This window comes from Pseudochaenichthys georgianus, chromosome 15 (assembly GCF_902827115.2).
Source record: "Pseudochaenichthys georgianus chromosome 15, fPseGeo1.2, whole genome shotgun sequence".
NCBI classification, from domain to species: Eukaryota; Metazoa; Chordata; class Actinopteri; order Perciformes; family Channichthyidae; genus Pseudochaenichthys; species Pseudochaenichthys georgianus.
Window position 1 is genome coordinate 25536266 of NC_047517.1, and position 22575 is coordinate 25558840.

Consider the following 22575-nt stretch of genomic DNA (forward strand, 5'->3'; position numbering starts at 1 on the left):
ACACACACACACACACACACACACACACACACACACACACACACACACACACACACACACACACACACACACACACACACACACACACACACACACACACACACACACACACACACACACACACACACACACACACACACACACACACACACACACACACACACACACACACACACACACATAAATGCCTCGATTGTCCTGGAGGTCTAGCATGTCTTTGACTTCCCGGCCTCTTGAACATCTTAAGAGAAACAAATAAGAAAGACGGTGAGAGGAAAGTTGACATGAAAACACAGTGTGATCAGGAGGGATGTGTTGACGCACCTTCGCCTCCACCCTCCAGCTTCTTCTTTTCGTCTTTGATAGCTTTCGTTTTGGCCTCGTGGACGTCTGCGAGAGCTCTCCACTGGCTTCTGTTTATATTCAGCCCATCGAACATCGGAGTGATCTCTATGTGAAAGCGAGAAAACTCCTACAAACAGAAAATAATTTAGGGACAAAAGTATATAAATATATTGTTTGTGTTAGTGTTTATTTACATTATGTGTGTCTCTACCTTGTACACAAAGGAGCAGACAAAGTCAATGAAACCACATTGCATCTTGGGTAGCTCCTCAGCGTGATCTCTGTCCATCATTGGCTATAGAAGACGAGAGATTATAATTATCGTTATGACTTCATGATAACATACAGTGCAGGCAACATACCAAAAATCATTAGATTCTTACAATAGGCTGCTGATCAAGGACAGTCCTCTCCAAGTCGCCCTGCTCCCAAAACTCTGCTGCCACCATTAGAGCGACCTAGGACCAGTAAGACGATGAGATCAGATGAGTGATTCATGTTTCTTTATGATTCAGAAGCCGGAGGAAGGGAACGTACCTTGCTCTGAACCTCCCATGGCTTTGTAATGGCTGACAGGTCACAAGCCGTCATCATCATTGCCCTGCGGAAAACAAACGTCTCTATTAAAGAACATTTTCTAATGACAGAGAACACAAGACAATCTCCATACATGGTGTCAAGACGGACAGCGTTTTTTCACATGATTATAAACTTGTATTTACATGATAATTTCCTTCCTGGTTGGATTGGTGGAGACGAAGTTGATCTTGTCTTTCTCGTCTGGAATCCCCTCCACAGATTCAACGATTTTCTGGAACATTGTTCTCTTCCTGAGAGAGGACAAGGAGGTTAAGATATTTTCAGGAGTCCTTAAAAATCAATTAATAGGCTTAAAAATGGTTTCTTTATGCTGAAATGGAACAAAAAAACTCCTCACATACTTGAAATAGAGGGCGAGATCAGTGGCAATAATGCAGACTTCAAAGAGATGCTGCACTGTTTCAAACTGACGCTTCTGAAGGTTTTGGAAGATGTTCAGGTTCTGTGATTGAAAAAAGTGAGAAAACACCAAAAAAAGAGTATGAAAAACATTTGCCATTGGATTTGTTTTTGTCTATGTCAAACCACAACTACTGTCAATCACATACATGCAAAGCTATAAGCACCCACCTCATTATCCATCAGGGTCTTACTGTACTCAAGATGATGCCGCTCCATTACTGAGGAGCTGTGCAGTTTCGCCAGTGGGGACTGACTCCTACAATAGTCCAACAGAACAACATTCCAAATGTTTTAGTTTGTTTTATTATGTCTTTTTCAGTTTTCACCATCAATTTAATACCATTGATTTGACTTAAAAAATGATAAAAGTCTTACTTTGTCTGGTACAGATTGTTGGTTCCTCTGTGGTCAATATCGTGGCAGAATCCAGCAGCGACCATGGCAAAGACATCAAGATCGGTGTAATACTTCTTCAGTTTACCTGTCTGTAAAGGAACAAAGAGGTCAACCCTGCATTGTAATAGAAAATCCACTTTGTAATTAACAAAATAGAATTTTGGTACGAGAAATGTGCCTCACTAGAAGCAGAGAGAACATGGTTTGTCCAACGTTGAAACCGTGCCTCCAGTTGTGGTAGGTGACGTCACGGTATCCCCTCTGAACAGTGAACATCCATCGTGTCAGGGTCTGCAAAAACAAAACAGAGCTGCGATCAACCTTTAGATTTACATTGTCCAAAACAATTTCAGAACACATCTGTATCTTTTAGGGTTACATAGTGACTGATATGGTCCAAAGTCATGCAGCCCAAAGGAAAATACTGGTTTAAACTTAAATGTAAACTCTCTGAATTCATAACGCACATATGTTGGTGTGTTGTGTGTTTCAGGGGATGGTGCACTGCCCACACAGGCAGGCAGGGGGGAGTGTCGTGAACAGGCAGCTTTCCTCTCTACTGTACCTCGGCTGGGACCTTGAACTTCTCCACCACCCCGAGCTCGAAGAAGCAGCGGATGCCGCACTTTACGAGCTCCAGCTCTGACAAAGCGAAGTCACTGAATCGGAACTCGAGCAGCTCCACCTTCTTGGCATCGGGGATGTTGGTTCTCTGCACATTGGAAACAGTGTAACCTTCAGTAAACCATCACACAAGGAGTTTATGAGGAGCATTGTACTCCACCCATCACAGTGCTGCTTACCAACAGTTTGTACATCTCCTTCTGGTCACAGTCCTCTGGTGCAGAGCCAAACTTCTCTTGAGTGTTCTGTGGGGAAAAATTGAGTTGACAGGAAGCTTGTTCCACTAATCTGTTTTCAGGCTAGTTGAAGTAATATCAGTAGTTTACCAGAATGAGCTGCACGTCATCAAGTGTGGCTGTTGTCTGGTACATGAGCATTTCCTGGGTAATATCCTTCCTCCACTCGGTCCTGTTCAGTTTGTCGTATGTGTCGCTATTCAGAGTGGACCAGCCAAGGAACTGGGTAAGAGCCTGGTGACATGGACAAATACAATTAAATTATGTAATTCCAACAGATTCTTCCAAACAAACTATCTCCCACGGTAATTTCAATGATAAAAATATAAAAAAGTATTAAAGTACGTTTATAGTTTATTATAACAGCATTCAAATAATTGAATTGGAGATATTAGAATAGGACAATGGTATGACATCATTTTAAACACAAATACTAATTAAAAAGAAAACTATTTCTACTGTTAGGGCTTGAAAAGTGAAACAATATAAACAAAAAGCCACTGAAGACGGGTAGTTTCCTATACTTCTGTAATTTGTTCATCATTCTCGTCAAATGGTTTGCCATCATTTTTGTTGAAGAAAGTGGCAACTCCAACAATTTCTTCCTTTTTGTTGACGATGGGCAGGGACAGGACGTTCTTAATCTTCCATCCAGTCTCATCCACCGCTTCTTTCTGTCAAACAAATCCAACAGAACATCCAGATTATTTCAGTGTGTAAACATCTGAGCAAATGTAATTGAATGGCGGTTGTTTATTTTCACCTGAAATGCAAAGTAATCGTCTGCTTGAGTGTTCATCATGTTGCAGATCTAGAAGAAGTAACAAATAAAAGAGGTTATCACAGGTGTGTTTGGAAATCAGTAAATCTCAAATACACCGCAGTGTTCCCATTGAAAAAAGGAACAAAAATGGAACTTACAAATCCGTTCTCAGCCACATATGATGGGAGGCCGCTGACCAGAGCCCAGTGGTCCGCAGGGGGGCCGCTGTGAGTTCAGAGGATGAGTACCTGCTCCACTTCTTATTATAAAGCTACAGTGCATTGTGATACTTACGGGATAACTTTAATTTCCTCCTTGCCTTCCAGCAAGTAGTCAATAATCTTGTAGAAGCTGATTTCCTGAACGGGAAGAGAGCATTTATTCATATTATATTCATATGTTTAATCTTGACAAATCAGTGAATAAGAATAATGGGAAGATAAAAAACAGTGTTGGACTTACTCTGCCGTCAGGTGTCTTGGGGCCTTTGTATGGCTCCTGGTCCCCTAGTTTTATTGCCCACTCATCAAAGAATTCCTGGTGAACAAAAGGCCAATATGTTTCCATATTTTTAATAAATACTTCATTAAATGTTTAGCTTTCTTCAGACTTTCGTTGACGCACCTTTTCTTTGGTCATGTCCAGGAGTCCCACGGAGTATCTCTCACACTTGATGTATGTCCTCACTGTGTATAAAGCTTTGTGAAACTGCCTCTCGATATCTGTAAACTCTTCAAACACTTTGCTGGCTGACCACAGCAACACCTATTTTAGAGCAGCTGGAAAATATTTCCATTTTTATTTTATTGAGAAAAATGTCAATTTTCTTTCCATGCTGTTATTGAAAAAAAAAAACTGAAAATATACAAAATGTACGCTGTATTTGTACCTGACTTCTCCTGGATTCTACATCCCACATGCAGGAAGTGTGACCTTGGAGGACGACCACACTAGCAAAGTTAATGTATTTGTTGAAGAGCTGCAACATAAGAGCAAAGAATCATGTTGTCTTTGTGAATAATTTTTACTATGTAATGTTATTAATCTTCAATTGCAACAGATCAGAGTCAATTTCTATATTGGATGACCTCTAGAGTCACACAGAGGTCATGAAACAAGACAAGCAAGGTAAGGCAAGTTTATTTATATAGCACTTTTCAACACAAGGCAATTCAAAGTGCTTTACAAAAAACGAAAGATATTAAGAAAATGGCATTTAAAATCAGTCATTAAAAATAAAAGCCATTTCTGAGCTTCCTCTCCCTAAATGGATTATAAGTTATGCTTTCATATATGGAGACAGTAAAGCTGGTGGGCTAAACTGGTCCTATGATGCGACCCTGCTGCTGGATTTGTCTGCGTACTACTGCACGTTTCCCAGCTCACTTGGGGGGGGCAATAATACCCTCTTATTAAAAATGGAAAATCCTGTCCACTTACCTCCTCATCACTCTTTGAAAATTCATCAGCACCCTGTTTGTTGAGTGCCATGATGACACCGATGGGCTCCTTTTCATACACAATGGGGACAGTAACCATGCATTTGGTGGTGTATTTGGTCTGTTTATCCACAAAGTCATTGAAATGAGTGTTCTGAAAAAATAACAGGAGGACAGGTAAATGGGTGCACACAGAAAAAGTATTACTATTATCCTACTAAAATACAAATCGGCATTAAAGTGACTAAAGCAGTTATGTTAAAAGCTGTAATTAATGTTCAGGTTAAAAAGCCATGCTACTTCTAATTGAAAACAAGTTATTTAACCTATACTATCCACCTATAATATTAAAAAAAAAAACATCCAAAAGTAATTGTTGGGCTTTAATAAAACTGAATAATAGGATTAATCTACTGTATGTATAATCTGTAATACAGACTGGTGTCTATTTGTCTTATTTGTTTATAAATTCAGGGCTCTATAATCAAGTTTATATTTTAATTAAGCTCAGTATCATAAATCACTAGTTCCATTTGCATCACATTTCAATGTAATTATCTTTGGCACTAGCCCACCTTCTTAACATCTGCAATGTTCTGAGGCTTCTTGGTGTGAGCCGTCCATCCAACAATTCCCATGTCGGTGGGAAAAACAATCTCTACATTGGGATTCACAAGATTTTTCTCAAATGAGGAATTATGAGTCACATCGAAGAGGATCGTGGACAGCTCAGATGTTCCGTTGCGAGACCTGTAGCCGAAGTAGCTGCATCGATCCGCCTGGATCAGCAGAGCAACCCTCTGGAGAATTGTATGCAGAGTTTTCTCCATCGGGGCGTTTGTCTTTAACTCCTTTATAATCTCGAATATGAACTCAGACTCCTGGATGGTGCTGACATCCTTGTAAGAGGATGGCTCTTTGACCTGCACAGGGTTGTTGAAGGCAGCAGTAATCACATCTGCCTGGACTTTATTGCCGTAGTACTGCTTAGCGAAATCAGGGTTGTTGTCAAGAAACTTCTCTACAGTGTCCTTGTCTGCCATGTTGCCCAAGTTTGGATACACAATCCCCTCTGAACAAAGATACTCCTTTCAGGTGTGTACAGCAGTAAAGATGAGGCACTGCGGACTCTACCGAGACATTTTCAGAACTCCTCTGTGGACAGCGCTCCCACCTTCTCCTCTATGACAGAAGGTAGTGAGTGGCTTACTGGGAAAGGGGATCCAAGGGGGCGATAATAACTTACGCAAGGGTCATAAAGCTGCGGAGCTTTCTTAACTTGTAAATCCTGCCGCCTGTCATTTTAGTGGGGACAATCCCATCACAGGTTATGTTCACCGAGTTATGCACATGCATGACCTGCAATGTAGACCGGATTATGATGTCAAGACTGCAAGGGATCCTGAGGATTTCCTATTTTTTTCTCATAATATAATGAGATCTTGGCAAACTAATGTATTTTAGGCAGAAGGATAACCATGCAACCGAAAAGAGGGTTAGAGGAGCCATTGATATGCTGATTAAAGCTGTATGAGTGTCTAAGAGAACTAGGATGCAGCCACAGAGGTCTTGTTATTATACAGCTGATACATTCAAAAAGAGCAGTGACAGCTATTTCTTATATTAGAAATATTATACAGAAAGTCCTCAAGATAAAGTGTTTATTTCTAGAGACTGGCTTTCCTGGGCCACTTCTGTCAGATGCATTTAAACAGCGACAGGATTAAGTAGGATTGCAACCTGCAGCATTGATCTTAATTACTCTTGTTGGCAGGCAAACATTGGTTAGTATACTTGGAGCAAGCAATGGAATAAAATAAGTGTTTTTGTTCACTATAATAGACTAAATAAGCTGACTAATATAACAATTAAAACTATATATTTGTACAGAACAATCTTCATGATCATTGATGCATCTCTTGCGTTCGACCACTGCCACGGAGTACTTTTCTCAGCGGAGATACAACAGATCTGTAGCAGAACCTGCGGCAGCGGTTCTTGAACTGGAAGACGGAGTAGAGGATGGGATTGAGGGCTGAGTTGGCCAGTGTGAACGTCACCACCCAGAAGAACATGGTAGAAGAGACTTCTAGGTGACCCAGGAAGTTCCTGGCCAGGATTAAAGAGGTGGTGATGAAAATGGGGCTCCACATGATCAAGAAAGAGAGCACAAGGACCAGAAGGGTTCGAAAGAGCCTCATATCTTTGCGGGAGACATTGTACTCGACAGAGTCTCCAACTTGGGGCTGGCTGTCTCGGTGTCGGAGCCTTAGTTTACTTCTTTTATAAATCTGGAACACAAATAGAAAATATTACAAAATAGTGGCTTCCTTTTCTTTATGACAAAAAACATTAAATTAAAACCATCTATGTAACATGGTCTGGTTGAACATATGGAGCACCGTCTCAAACTCCCATGTAGACTTCCCAGAGCTAAAACTGGGACTGGCTGACAGTCGGTTACTATCGTCTGTATCACTTTAATGTCCACATTGGCAGAACTGATTACCCATTGTACTGTTAACAGTTGATAGTGCAAAGCTCTGCACCCACACCCACACATTTTCACCTCCAGTAATTATTAAAGAACATGCATCTCTGTTCCCACAATAACAAAGAAATGACTAATCTTTGCAGACGGCACAAAGTCAATAGATCCACAAATAAATGGGCATGAGCTGGGATTAATAGTTTAATGAGTAATACAGGGATCTCTATGCAACTTAACAATGTAAGGGATAACACATCATTTACAATAGAGTGGAATAAGGTCAACCACTTTAGTGTACACAATCCAATTTGGGTCAGATAATGTTTTACTCGTTAATAATTTGTTACAATTTTAGGTAATTACTTAGCATCTTATAGTCCATGTAAGCGTGAGTGCCACAGATAGGGTGGCAAGGTAATGACAAAGGTTGGACTAACTTATTGTGAAAAATAAAAGTGTAGTTGAGATTTCCTGATCCTAAAAACTCCACCCTCCTACAGTATAAACACTAACTCCATAAACCCACCTGTAATATTTTGCTGTAACTGACCACAATAATGACTCCTGGGAGAAGGAAGCACAGGGCAACGAAGGTCACGTTAAACACAATCTCTGCAGTTGTGTCAGGCCACTTGAGAGTACAAATGTGTTCACGTTTCTGTGGGAAACACAATAAAACACTCATTAAAAAAGGTAGGAACATTTAGCTTTCCTTACTACCTTCAATCTTTCCATACCTGCCGAGGGAAATCCACATTGATCACAGTGAAGAACAGACTGAGGGGAATGCAGGCGAGTGCCGAGAAGGCCCAGATGAAAAAGAGGGTGGCAGACACCATCCTGCGGTTTAAGGTGGGCACGGCCTGCAGCTGAAGGATGGCCAGGACCCTCTCCACACTGATGGAGGCCAGGGTGGTGATGGTGACACAGCCGCTCATACAAATCACATACAGCACAATGTGACAGGCCGTAAACCCCAGCGTCCAGGACACAGTCCACCGCACGGCCACTATCAGCGGGATCATACTGACGAACAGCAGGTCGGCCACAAACAGGTTGAGGGTCAGAATGGTTTTGTTGGCCAAATGCCTGCGTTCCCAGGTCAGCAGGGCTGCGGCGCCCACATTGGCTGCCACAGACACCAGGAAGACAGCGGTGATAACCAGGGTCTCAAAAATAGTGGCGACATGATCTATGTTTTCCCCCCCGGAAAAGAAGGAAAAATAACTTAGGTTTCTTAGATGGAGAAAGTGAGTGTGATGGTGAGTATCCATATAGATGTAAAAAGCGTGTCTACTCCTGCAGTCTGCCAGAGAAGTGAATGGGGAAATGAGCTGATAAGAGATACCAGACAAGGGGAGGAGGGGTAGTGGCGACACATCTGTGATGCTTTGTTCTCCCTACCTGAAGACAAACATTACGAGATGTTCTTTGTGCTGGGCAGTTATTATTCTGGGCTACTCCAATATCACATTAGTTTCAGAAAACCCTTTCAAAGACAATTTGTTTTCTAACATCAACTTTAATGACACACAGCTGTTCTGTCGCTTGGGATTGAAACGATTTACTTGTGTGTTAATCCAATTTCTTATCTTCAATCAATTGAGCTATTTAGCGTGTAAACCTCAAAGAAGCCGACGAGATCTAATTAGTTAGACACCACTTTTATTGACGCTGTGAATTAGATTATCGGGTTTACTTCCTCTGTAGTAATGCAGTAATTGACCAGTGGCGCTCCCAAACACAGGATTTTCATCTTGGGCAAAACCTACAGGGATTTATTGATACATTAAGAGGAGAAATTGACTCAATACATATTTGTTTTATCAAAACTAACACATTTATCATATACTAACCGTCTACAAACATGTGGTCTGTATGAAAAGTACCTGAAGGCAAGTGAGGTGTCCTAACCATATTAACATATATTTTTAAAGCTGTTAGCTTAAAGTATGTTAACCCTTGGTGTCATGTTCCTTTTTAACCCCCCCGCCACTGCACAGACCTTTGACTTCCAATATTGTTGGCTAGCAATACAAATCCTCGTCTTTAAATAGCACAGGAAAGGGATTAACGAACACAAGCTGAGTGAAGCAATTCATCTGGTTTCAATACTGTGAGACAAGTGAGGGGTCAAGGACCTGCAGCAGCACCTCAGTATCACACATAATTATCTTTATTTTCTACAGTAAGCTACAAACAAGACCACTGGCTGATGTTGACCAGCATTTAGTTACTAGGTTCACCATTGCCGATTAGCCTGTTAGCTTTTGCTAGTTGGTCATCAACCAAGTGCATGTAAAGATGATGTGAATGACATTAGTTCTGCAGGTATTTGGTCAGAAACCTAAGTATTAAGCACATTTAAATGTTGCCTTGGTGGTTGTTGTATCCTTAAAGGCTTAATATAAAAAGGAAAATAATGCAACAAATTACAGCCATTATATCAAAATGTGGATATAATGCATGTAAGGATATTTCTAATGCACCTAGTATATGTTGAGATATTTCACTAGATTAGTGAAGTGTCAAGATCACTGAAGTCCCTCGAATGTATTCTTTAGCGACCTTACATTTCTGCACTGCCACTACACCTGCTGGTAAAGCAAGAACACATTTTAAAATCCAAACAAAGCTTTGTGGAATACTTCAAATACTAAAAAGCACAACATCAGCAATTTAACACAGTAGTTTATTAAAATAACTCTGGTTCCACAGTACAGAAACCTGAACAGAAGACAGAATTGAAGTTCTCGGCTGAGCTCAGTCCAGACAGGACTCTAGGTGGATCATCAGTTCTCGGTACCGACTGCTGGGATACTCGGCCCGACAGCCGGGACACGCCAGGAAGCTTTCATTCAGCAAGCTGCCGTAAGAGGAGCACGTGGAGGGGGGGTGTACCGCTTCACATGAGGTTTGATCCGGCTGGTCTCTCTAATATAAATGGAGTCATTGATCAGTTATTAAAAATCAACTTTTCAACTAGTTCTATCAATTGTGTCCAGAAAGAACATACAGCTGTATTTTTATTAAATATTAACAATGGATCAAATTACGACATGTAATTCCAAACCAAATTCCAAACAGCTTAAAGGTTCATCACTAATAAAGTTTGGATATACTATTTACAAATAAGTGATTTTCATACCAACCTGTTCTTTATTTTTTTGCAGCCTCTTCAGAACCCCGCCCGTTTGTTTCTTTAAATACGCACAGTTCTGCTTCTCATCATCAAGGTCTTGTGAAGAAATCTTTATCTAAAATTAGAAAAGTCCCCATTACAATATCAAAAAGTATAGCTGTAGAAATATATATATATTTTTAATTAGGAATAATTCGTAGTTTAGATTGCGAAAATGATCTGTGTCATTATTGAAAGTGTATGGAAAAATAAATTAAAATATTGACTGTATAAATGTAAACTCATTGTGCCGACTCAATAAAAAATAAATTAAAAAAAGTGTATGGATTAACAACATGCCTTAATTTCTAGTTAATACTAAGGATTTATTCAACCGAGGGGACAAGATAATCGATAACCGATACTTTCATACCTGTCGCTCCAAGTCTTCAATCGTTTCCTGGTCTGCATGGTGACTATTCAAAAAAGCCTTCTGCATGACAGTAGACTAAAAAGAGAATGTTATTCTACATTTGGAGGATTTACATTTTTCCTATTTGCTAAAAAAAAAGTTCAATTAAGACCTACCTGCAGAACGATGCGTGCCGACTTGCGCTTCTCCTCATTCAGTCTGCTTTGAAGGTCTTGAGTCTCAGCGGTGATCCATTGGTCCTCATCCTCAGAGCATTGAAGAGGTTCCTGTGGACTTTTTCTGCTCGTAATTTCATTTTGCAGCTGCTGCTTGAGCTCTTCCACCTCATGTTCCCTTTCTTGGCACCTAAGGATCAAACAGCTTGTCAAGTAGCGCACTAGTTTTCAACTTTGCCAACTTTAAAAAAGGTTTATAATGTTAATTTTGTAGTAGCAGACATACTGGTTTCGGGTTATTATCAGAGTCTGGTGGATCATGTTGATCTGCTCCCTGAGCACATCCAGCTCCTCTGTGGCTTTCTGTAGGAGTCTTTCATAGTGCTGCTGCATCTGGGTTAGTATTTGTTCATTCTCTGTAATAAAGGAGGCAGAAATGGTAATGTTAAAATATAGATGTATGTACAATGCATGATTTGTCCGATGCATAAAGATACAGATCCGTAAAGACTGGGTCCTTGAGGGTGCATCTTGATATCTTAAAAACGGTGTTGTGACAGTCTGTTGCCCCTTGTTGCTCCAGTGGTGAGTGCCCACTGCCCACTGTCCCTCTGGCTCACCCTCTGAATGCTCCTCATTGTGCCACTGTGAGCGACTCTGATTGGCTTCATTCAGCTGCTTCTCCAGCCATAACATTCTGGCCATGATTTCCCTCACATAGGCCTCTCTCTGCTGGTCATATGCCAGCCACTGCTTGTTCTTCTCCAAGGCCTTGGGGGATTGAATAAAAAGAATGAGAAGCACATAACCGAGAAAGACAGAAGGAGAGTTGTGCAGGGTTTAAAGCAAAAAAACACTCAGGAAGACATTTATACTGTACACAGAGGCACTGCTTCACTTAGATACAAAATGTTGCATTTAATGCAAAACAGAAGGCAAGGCAAGTTTATTTATATAGCACTTTTCAACACAAGGCAATTCAAAGTGCTTTACAAAAAAACGAAAGACATTAAGAAAATGGCATTTAAAATCAGTCATTAAAAAGAAAAGCTAATAAAATAAACATTAAAAGAAAAAATACATGGATAAAAGTTAAAGTGCAGTCTAAGATATGAACAGTTCAATTAAAAGCAGCGACAAAAAGAAAAGTCTTCAGCCTGGATTTAAAAGTAGTACGAGTTGCAGCGGACCTGCAGGTTTCTGGGAGTTTGTTCCAGATATTTGGAGCATAATAACTGAACGCTGCTTTACCATGTAGAACAGAAGAGAGTTAAAGATGAAAAAATAAAACGTTGGATTAGGCACAAGTGAAAAATAAAAACAGAAGAGACATTTTCCAGATGTGTGGTCACTACACAGCACTTACATCACTGAGTTGCTTTGAGAGCTCTGCTGTGGTTATTGTTGAGTCCCATTCACTTGAGGCAGAGTCCTACTTGACAAGGAATTTACAGTACAGCATTACATATACATTAATGAACAGACTTTATATATATTTTTTTTTTATTTAATAAAAAACAAAACATAGTCAAAACATGTCACAACAAGGTCCAAAGTACAGCCCAGTGGGATTTGGAGCATTATATTCTTTGTTTTATGAATTCTAACATATCCAGAGTGTCACTTGGATGGTATGCTCTGTATGAGGAAGAGTGTTTTTAATGGAGAACAGTGATCCTTCACTAAATGGAAAACACTTAAAAACAACTGCTGCCATCTAGTGGTGTAAAACTGGCAAGAGAAGCTTTCTCAGTAGGAAGCAAGTAGCAACACAACCAAAAGCATTTTGTTTTTTAAAAGAAGGACATTTTGACAAATCACAGCATTTAAAATTAAAACTCAAATGCTGGGGGTCCTTGGGCCCTTGTATTGTGCTTGCTGGCTTTCAGTCATGACTTACTGGGACATATGAATGACGTTTCCGTGGAAGTGCCAAATAACATAACATGTAATAGAGGATTTTACAAGAAGAAAGGAAAAAAACTTGTTGTAATTCCCATAACAGAACACATATTTTGCTATGTAACAATATAAAAATGTTTTTCTTATAAAAGGGCAGGTATGTTTGTTTAAAGATGCCTTACAGTTACTTGCATTAAAATGTATAGTTTTACCTTCTTCCCTGCAACTTTGTTCTCGAGATGTTGACACCTAGTTGAAACACTCACAAGCTTGTTCTTGATCTCATCAGTGACCCCACAGTAACTGGATAGGCTTCTTGTTCTTCTCATACTCACTACGTCCATCAGATTCCCTTCTTTCTGTCTCAACTGATTCGACGGCAAAGCAATATTCGCCTGTTTGTCTGTGAGCTGATGAGAACTCTGCAGTCGAAAGGTTTCAAGAGAGAGGAAGCGCTGCGAAAAGACATTACAAATATATATGGTTTATTATTTATAAACTCTAAAACAAAACCCTGCAGTACAGGTTGAGACATATTTAAACAGCACTGATAGTTTGCATGAGTAGTTTGAATAGGTTTACCTCTAACAGCTTGTTATGTTCTGAATGTTGACGAGACAGCTCAGCCAGGGTCATCTTCAGGTAGGAGTTCTCCTTCCTCAGACTGCTGACAACCACATCAAGCTCAGGGATGGGCTTTCTCCTGGGGCTACCCTTTTGTTTGGGGGACGCCATCTCAAGCACCTGTGAACAAATATAACACAACACTGACACTTTCAAGAAATAAAACATTTTCATTTTTTGTCAGAATATACTATTTCAACTCTGAATGGATCCAAGTTGATCACAAAAACTGGAAAAACGTAACCCAAGATAGTTTTCTAATCGTTTTTGAAGAGAAATTAAAAATACATTCACAGCTTATTATCAGATCAAAAACAATCTCATTTTAATGCAGGCAAAATCATGCAATGTATTAAAATATTTTATTTTCAGTCATCTCATAAATATTAAAAACACCAACACTAGCTGACAATGGCCTCCAGATGTCTATTACATTTAATTCAAACCTGGAGCAGTATTTCAAGAAATCGAAACATGCATATCAAAGCTAACATGGCCCAGTGCTCGGCAAACATTTAAATATCTGATGATCACTGAATCAGATTAAAAACTCCAGAAATGCCACCTAATGAACGTAGAGGAGACCGTTTTGGACTCTTTTGGCTACAGTAAATTATTGATAACTATGTTTAGTTCATCACAAAGGGTAAAAAAGTAGCCAAAGTTATCACATCCTCACTCACTGGCTCAACAAGGAATGGATTGGTGGTTCAACTGGATGCTGAACTTGCTAAACTAATAGCTAACGTTAAGCTAACGTCAATTTAGCAAACAAATACCTATTTGCACACACTTTGAAGCTGTGTTTTTGTTGCAGGTAATATTGACAAATGTAATATAATACCATATAATGTTGGTTAAACTAGACAGGTAAGCATATGTTGGGTGGAATAAAAACAAAAGTTGAAAAAGCGTTAATAGCAACTATAAGCTAAAACCTTGCTAGCATACATTGTTGATTCTTTAAGTGTACGAAACATGACTTTCACCGTCAGATTAAACGCCTAAATGAATCTTGATCATTTTAGAAGACGTTTCACTATGTGCACTGCATTAGCATATTTAGTTAGCATCGTTACCTTGGGAGGGAGTGATGGCCTCTTGTTCAACAGTCTGTCATTGGATGGATTATTGTGCTACTTTAAATACCGCCGCCCAAAATCCACTGCCCACTATGACGCCGATTTTAGTTTAAACAGAGCAGTTACCGTGCGAGCATTTGGAAATAACAATGATGTAGTTTCTGGGGCAGCGCTTTAGTGCTATGTGTGTTTTGGTTGTGTTTATTTTTAAAAGTATGGAGCGAAGGCTTTGGAATCTGCATGTTATCATCTTTATTTTAAGGAAGGATGCATTACATACAACGCCACTGGGGGGCGCTGCAGTACAAGAGAAGAGTGGACCAACTCTGCTGGTTTTCCTGGATGATACCTGAATTAACTCATAATTGTAAACAGAATTACCAATCAATATTAAGTATGAGGCATTTAAAAGTGTTTAACTAAAAAGCTAGACTGACTATCCGTGTGATATCTGAGTTTTTTTCTCTCCTACTAACTTCCCACACTCATGTAGGCTACTGTTGCGTTTCATGCCTCTGACTCTGAGGTTGCCCTGCGGAATCCATTCCTCTTGAGCATATCTGTGTGTTTCAGTTTCCTCTGAGAGGCTCCATGTCTCTCCTCGGAATATGATTTGTTTCTTTGAATAAGTTTGGAGTTTATCAAAAATGCTGCGGGTCATTGTTGAGTCCGCTAGTGGGATCCCCAAGAAGACATTTGGAAACCCAGATCCTATAGCTGCGGTTGTCTTCAGAGGTGAGACTGTTTATTTAACTTTTTTGTTTTGGAAACTACTGCAACTTTATGCACCGTTAACTCTATTCTAACTCTTTAGACATCACTTAAAGGTAGTAGCCTTGCAGTTTACATTAGGAATCCATTCTTAAAGCTTAATTTGAATATTTTGGCAGTGATTCATAATCAAAACGAAGAATATATCCATATAAGGTCAGGTCATAATAGCAATGTCTGTGTCCACTGATAACAGACATTCCAAGTTTATTCAGTATTTTTTATTTTTGGAAGAAGTCTCTTTGTCCAGGGTTTTCTCTAGGACATATGGTATCACAGCTTGTGAGTTTTTGAAAATAAGGAAGCTCACTGTGCATTGTGTTTCAGGTGAAAAGAAGAAGACCAAAGCAGTTGACAATGAATTGAATCCTGTATGGAACGAAGTAAGTAATGGGTTAGAGTTAACTGTTAGTTGTGAAAGTTACAGTGTTGACAGGGAAATTAACCATCTCAGGGCTGCTATTACCTCAGTTAAACTACTTGTTATTCTCTGTAATTACAGGTGCTTGAATTTGATCTAAAAGACTCTTCCTTGGATGCATCATCATTCATCAACGTGGTTGTCAAAGACTATGAAACAATCGGCAAAGACAAGTATGTGTATGACAAGCATCAGACATTGAAATTGTGACTTTTGCATTTTTTATATTATCTGCTAAAGACAGTGCTTTTTTGTGTGAGATGTGAATGAATACATGAGCCAGTATAATGATACTTCAAACACATTCCTGCCTTGCAGAGGAGAGCCTGTGAGTGTTAATTACTTCCCCACAACTGAATGTATTGGCGGTCTTTACAGTAACCCCCTCCCAAAAAAAAAAAACACCAATGTTACGCTGTGTAATGCAGGTAATGGATGAATAAAAAACCTCTCCACACCTCTACTTCTTGAGAAAGTAGATGTGTGATTATGTGAAAGTGCTTTTTTCTTTGTACTTCAACTACACTTTTAATTTTAATGAAGTAGTCATTATGATCTTTTCTTAAGAAGCAGAGCAGCATGTTTGATCTTAACTGAGATGTACTGTAGGACCCACAGCGACCATGTTAAGACTTGCAGCTGTGTTTACAAAGACGTTGTTTGGGCTTCCTCACAAGAGCATTCCAGTTGTTAACAAGTCATTTATTGGTGCCCCTTATGAAATACCGAGATTGCAATGTATGATATTTATGACTTCTCAATTTCCTATGTTTATTTGGCACACGCATACATTTTGGAGTTGGAGTATCTTCCTCTTTCTGCAGTGCAGGCCAGAAGGTAGAACATAATAACATTTCCATTGAGTCATGCTTGTGATTATGCTTGATCTAAATTATTCTGGGGCAGGAACAAGGGATGGGGTGAGGGTGGAGGGGTGTCTACATCAGCCACGCACACACTTGGATATTTTTCCATGATCACTGCCTGAAAAGGAGGAGGGGGGGTGAATAAGAGAGCTTGCGCTGGCTTGTCACTGGCACATCTCTGAAGACTAGTTGTAACTCAGCCTGTAATGATCTGCAAAATAGAGAAAACAGTAGAGTTGATACTGACAGGGATTATGTTTGATGCTGGCAACATTTTGTGACCAACTCTCACTGACTTTCTCGGTTTATGAAAACCTAGAGAAGTAATATGACTAACAAGGTTTCTAATGTTATATCAAGATATGCCGTTTTGCAGACTGCTCAGTTTGTTTGACAAAGTTAGCTTTTTGGCTATATAAGCTTTATTTAAAAAAAATATGTAAGTGGAAAATACATCAGTATGCCAGCCAAGATAATATTATCTGACTCTTTTACTGTGTTTTGTTTCTTTAATTAAGCAGTTCTAAATACTTCAGAATAAAGTTTGAAGTGGTATTTTCTAGTTTCCTAGGAAAGTTGTGATAGTTTGTAGGGCTGCACCTATCGTGTCGTGACGATAATGCGTTATGCGCGATATTTACATCGTAGGACATGCGATATTAAGTAGACAAATAAACTCAAACACGTCATGTTACAATTATTTTTGCTGCAAAAGGAAAACTCGTGTGGCTCTCATGTCAGGGGTACTTGAGTGAGTGACATGCAGGCTCTGCATGCACAGCAAACCACCAATCACAACCATTCTTGATCAGATCACAGCAGGATAACCGAGCTAGCTCAGCTTGTTGCTCTGATAACTTAAGATCCAGAAGTCCGTGACTAGAATCCTTCATCCGGTTAAATATTGTCAACAAAAATTGTGTTTGCCTAAGTGATGCTGCTAGGCAAAGTGGACATTTATCATGTTGTTTTGTCATGGGATCATTATTTTGAAAATGTCCATTGTTTTGCAATCCATTGTGATAATTAATCACTGTTGCTATGTGATCTCTGTTGGGTAGATAGAGTAGGTGCTGTTTCTCTTTTTGTCATTTTAAGTGAAGAAGTGAAATTAGGAAGTAGAAACCACCAACTATCCTGAGCAGTGAGCCATTTCAGTCACAAACACCGCGCCCAATTACATAATGTGATCATTTCAAAGCTATTGTGCAACAGAAGCATCCTCCTTTCTCTAAACTATTAATCTGATCAAACAATTGTCTTACTCAAGCTGCAGTGATTCGTTTGCTGATGTACTGTACATTTTATTGTCTAACAAAAAGGAAATATACTTGATTGCTTTTCAGGTTAATTGGATCTGCAACCATCTCTCTGAGAGACTTGGCCAGCGGTCACTTGATGTCCCTCCCCTCCAAGAACGTGCCGTTGATCAATGAGAAACACCAGGCTGTTGGGGTGAATATCTTTAAAATGACACTTTGGCAATGTTATGACACTAAATGTAAGCCATGCCAGTCTCAGCCCTTGCAGTGGATAATACATCGTGAATTTCATTTTTCAGGCAACAATCAATTTGCTGATTAGGTATGAGCCGCCTGCCAACACTATGCCAAACCTAAATGACCGACCCGATGTAGACACGTCTCAGGTGGATGGTGGTAAGTAGACAGTCTAAAAATAGAAATAAAAAAATATTTTTTAATTTCTTTCCAAAAAAAATGAAATCAATATCCTTATCCTTTATAATAATTCATGATTCTACTTTACTTAGGGTATCCTGATTTACAAGAATAAGATGAGGATATACAATACAAAATAAATAAATAAAGACATGTCTCCAAAATGCTTAAGAACTAACCCTCTCAGCAACTGTGTGTTAAGAATCGTGGAAAAAGGTAGGACCCAAATGCAGACTACTAAAAAAAGGTAAAAGGTCTAGAAACAAAAGGCGAGCTTTATTTTAAAAGCTGATAAACACAAAAACATGGCATGAAAAATACAGTTAGCACAAACACACAAAACTGACCGTGACCAACATGGAGGGAGACAGGAGAGACAAACAATGAACCGCCGAGAAAACACAGGACAAGACTAAATACAGAGAGGGGTAATCACGGGACAAGAAACACCTGGGCAGGGGAGGTAGAAGGTAGGTAGAAACAAGGGCAACAGGTGAACACAATTAGACAATCAAACACAGGAGGAAAAACACAGGAAGGCAGACAAGAGACATGGGCCCTTTCTCATTTCTCTAACTCCCCTCCTCGACTCCCCTCCTCGACTCCTATCCTCGATACTTAGTCCCGCCCACGGAGATGCGAGCGGAGGAGCCGAGGAGGGGAACCGAGGAGAGAGGAGGGGAAGCAGCAGGCGGTTAGAGAAATGAGAACTCCTCTCCTCTGAGCGGTCATTTTAAAGAGACGTCCATTAATGATGACAGGAGGCACAGCAGCCCTCTGTCTGATGGACAGATGTGTTCATGATGACTTATATTTACTTTGATTCATTCACAGTGCGGTGTAATGAGACAATAACAGGCTACAGATGCAGACATATACACACACACATACACATATGTATATATTTATATAAATATATACAATTTCAGAATCAAACAGAGCACTCTCATAATAACGTAACACTATCAGAGACTGGATATATCCCCCCCCTCTCTGGTCGCTACAATGAGGAAAATAAATTACGGGCCAAAAGTTTTATTTACAAGTATTAAAAGTAAGCAGAGGACACCAAACCAACCGAGACCTGTCTGTCCGCTGCATCTGTACACACTGTACCACACACACCTACACCACTCACACGCACAGTTCCTAAAACAGGCTACAGCCGTTGTGTATTTTAAAATATCGACTCTTTGTTTGTAGATATCTACTAAACTAAAGCAAATAAAAAGAGTAGGCCTGTTATACGGAGTGATATATATTATACACACTGCTCTGCTTTCTGCACGGACCTCACAGCTGTTCTCATTGTAAACATCGCGTAGCGATGAAAGCAATTCATAAAATAATATCCAGGGGACGCATGCAGAGCTGTCATTGGCTGAGATAAGTCCGGCCGTGCGTCACGACTCTTTGAAACATCTCTGTTCCCGGAAATGCATCCACGAAGGAGCCGTGGAGAACCGTGGAGGATCCATCGGTGTATCCTCGGTTAGAGCTCCTCCAGAGAGCCTCCTTGACGCTCGATCCTCGGTCCTCGAAGTGCATTTAGAGAAATGAGATGTCCTTCAACAGGGCACACTGAAATTCATTTCCGGGTCACTACCGGAGGAGTCGAGGAGTTGAGGAGTCGAGGAGGGGGATTTGATTAAATGAGTAAGGGCCAGGGAGAACAGAACCACAAAACAACACCCATAACAAGACATACAAAACTAAAAACATCAAGATCGTGACACTGTAAGACATCTAAAAATGGGATCCAAAATGCTACTGATATGGGTTTCAATTGTTAAAATATACTTTATTTTTGATCTAATACTGGATAACAACCCATTGATCCACTCGGATACAAAATAAGGGATTACTGGTAAGGCTTGTAAGTTTTGAGGTATCCGTAATTAAAAGAAACTCTGATTATTGTTATTGATTTCACCTACATTTATAAAATAATGTTGTTAGCCAGTGCTTTTCTTATGAGTATTGATCCAAAGAATGTTGTGATTATTCAGTTTTTTCTCCACAGGAGGAGGAGATGACGGTGATGAGGGGGAGTCAGACGTGGAGGGGGGAGGTCAAAGTGGAAGCCCAGGAGCCCCCACCTCACCAAGCCAGCCTGGGAACCCCAGCCACAAGCCACAGCGTCTGAGCCGTAAGAGGCATCGGGCCCTGGCCAACAAGCCTCAGGACTTCCAGGTATTGTCCGAGTTTTGATAGTAGTATTGCTGGATAATCACAAATGCAATTTAAGGGTACAATTCCTATAAATAATCACATTAATGACAGCAGCCCTCACTAGTGCTCCTATACACTACATTAAGTGGTCACCCCTAGATATTTATTTATAACATTTATCACTCCTGTTGGAAAATTGCATACATGTAAATCGTTCTGCATCAGGGCAAGCAATTTCACATATTTTTGTTTCTATAGAGGTCAGTAAATGTATTTGAGCAGTCTAGCGTCTGCCCTGGATAAGTTGGTATTTGTCAACACAAAATTATTTTAAATGTTTGTTCAGCGACCTCTCTGTGGTTTGCAATGTTCAGATTCGTATTCGGGTTATCGAGGGTCGACAGCTGCCTGGCAACAACATCAAACCAGTGGTTAAGGTGAATGTCTGTGGGCAGACACACAGGACCAGAATACGGAGAGGAAATAACCCGTTTTTCGACGAGGTAATGAACCATTACCACAAAAAATTGTGTATCCTGTAAAAATGTTGCAATAACTCGCTTTTGACTTTTTTCTTGCTTGTAAACATCATCCTGTCTTCTCTCTTTGCCGCTTAATCCCCTCCAGCTTTAAATATCCCATTGGGTATTTCTCTCTGTATCGACAGCCGTGATATGACAGTGGACCTTAAAGGACCTTCAGCTTTCTTGTATTTAACCCCTCTCATTTTCTCTTGCCTTCCCCTTTGCCAAAGCATAAGCATCTTATCAAACTGTAAGTCCTAAGAATGTTCACTGATTGCAAAATGTGTCCAACACTAACATGTATTATGCATACAGGGACATGAGAAATACTAATTTGTTCATGACTTCTTTCTGTCCTGCAGAAGTTTTTCTACAATGTTAACATGCTTCCCTCAGAATTGTTTGACGAAAGCATCAGTCTTCGGGTGCGTAGAAAACTCATTGTTAAGCTATTTTCTTTTGGTTTTGATGTCTGCTAAATCTGTAAACTTGTGTTTATCTCGACAGGTTTATGCCTCCTACTTCCTCAGATCTGACATTCTAGTGGGAGAATTCAAGGTATGCCAAGTGAAGATCTTTCATATCCTTATCTCTTCTTTATTTCAGAAGTTTTACCTGTATTGGTTTATCTCTCACAAGTAGAGACTCGCTGTAGCAGGATTGTGGCTTTTATCACAAGCAGGTTGAGAGATTAAAAAGATTTCCTATAATTCAAATGTTTTTTCTTTCCTACCCAGCTGGATGTCGGCTATGTCTACGATAAATCAGGTCAGACTTTCCATGTAAAATGCATACCTTATAAGAAAATAAAGTCCTGTTTGTATATATATATTTTAGGTGTTTGAATGTGTTGAACATTCTGCCATGTACAGGTCATGCCATAATGAGGAAATGGCTCCTGCTGGGTGATGCTGATGACGCAAGCTTGGGGGCCAGAGGTTACCTGAAAGTCAGCATAATTGTTGTGGGCACTGGAGATGAGCCACCAGTGAGTATACCTTTTTTCTTACCATCAGGTTTCTCCCTACTGGATACAGATTACAGATCATTTTTGAAATAGATCATAGCAAGTTTCACTCTCTTTCTGCAGACTGAGAAGACAGACATAACTGAGGATGAGGATGACATAGAAAGTAATCTCTTGGTGCCTGCCGGTGTCACAATGCGTTGGGCCACACTCAGCCTCAAGGTGTACCGAGCCGAGGATATGCCACGGAGTTAGTGTGCCATTTTCTTAATGTCTTTCATTTTTTGTAAAGCACTTTGAACTGCCTTGTGTTGAAAAGTGCTATGTAAATAAACTTGCCTTGCCTTGCCTTAGTGAGCCATAAACTCTTGCAGCAATTTTATTTTAATGCAGTTAAATCTCCTTCATACATCTTGTATTTACAACCTTCTTCACTTTGCAGTGGATGATGCCTTCATCCAGACAATTAAACAGGTCTTTGGAGGGGATGGAGACCCAAAGAACTTGGTGGATCCATTTTTGGAAGTCAGCTTTGCTGGCAAGAAGGTATTTAATGTTTAAT

The 22575-nt window shown here is 39.9% G+C and overlaps 3 protein-coding genes across 4 annotated transcripts in view; 1 reads left to right on the plus strand and 2 right to left on the minus strand.

Annotated features, from left to right (window-relative positions):
• Positions 1-167: 167 nt before the first annotated feature.
• On the minus strand, positions 168-14835 carry LOC117459934 (cone cGMP-specific 3',5'-cyclic phosphodiesterase subunit alpha'-like). Of its 2 annotated transcripts, XM_034101103.1 has the most exons (29): positions 14611-14835; positions 13490-13651; positions 13243-13362; positions 12372-12437; positions 11626-11776; positions 11292-11421; positions 11006-11195; positions 10851-10925; positions 4807-4959; positions 4256-4345; positions 3991-4131; positions 3829-3903; positions 3661-3725; positions 3525-3591; positions 3367-3414; positions 3128-3277; positions 2694-2837; positions 2547-2612; positions 2309-2455; positions 1927-2034; positions 1723-1832; positions 1516-1603; positions 1287-1387; positions 1068-1175; positions 883-946; positions 729-803; positions 557-640; positions 325-472; positions 168-241 (listed from the first exon to the last, which is right to left on the minus strand). In XM_034101103.1, the coding sequence occupies exons 2-29, from the start codon at positions 13640-13642 to the stop codon at positions 207-209; spliced, it is 2952 nt and encodes a 983-aa protein (XP_033956994.1). In that variant the 5' UTR covers positions 13643-13651; positions 14611-14835; the 3' UTR covers positions 168-206. The 2 variants fall into 2 exon arrangements, with proteins under 2 accessions (XP_033956994.1, XP_033956995.1); XM_034101104.1 differs by lacking the exons at positions 10851-10925; positions 11006-11195; positions 11292-11421; ... (3 more) ...; positions 13490-13651; positions 14611-14835 and adding an exon at positions 5381-5848 and having other exon boundaries at positions 207-241; positions 331-472.
• On the minus strand, positions 6710-8570 carry LOC117459583 (free fatty acid receptor 4-like). Its single transcript, XM_034100486.1, has 3 exons — positions 8034-8570; positions 7823-7954; positions 6710-7096 (listed from the first exon to the last, which is right to left on the minus strand). The coding sequence occupies exons 1-3, from the start codon at positions 8568-8570 to the stop codon at positions 6710-6712; spliced, it is 1056 nt and encodes a 351-aa protein (XP_033956377.1).
• Positions 14836-14971: 136 nt separating the features above from the next.
• The window catches only part of myofl (myoferlin like), a 45061-nt gene continuing 37457 nt past the window's right edge, over positions 14972-22575 (plus strand). The window contains exons 1-13 of the mRNA XM_034100371.2: positions 14972-15348; positions 15712-15767; positions 15887-15978; positions 18018-18126; positions 18233-18329; positions 20374-20543; positions 20897-21025; positions 21409-21471; positions 21554-21604; positions 21784-21814; positions 21919-22034; positions 22137-22263; positions 22456-22559. Coding sequence (XP_033956262.1) covers positions 15261-15348; positions 15712-15767; positions 15887-15978; positions 18018-18126; positions 18233-18329; positions 20374-20543; positions 20897-21025; positions 21409-21471; positions 21554-21604; positions 21784-21814; positions 21919-22034; positions 22137-22263; positions 22456-22559 — 1233 coding nt within the window. The 5' untranslated portion in view covers positions 14972-15260. The remainder of the gene's footprint in view (positions 15349-15711; positions 15768-15886; positions 15979-18017; positions 18127-18232; positions 18330-20373; positions 20544-20896; positions 21026-21408; positions 21472-21553; positions 21605-21783; positions 21815-21918; positions 22035-22136; positions 22264-22455; positions 22560-22575) is intronic.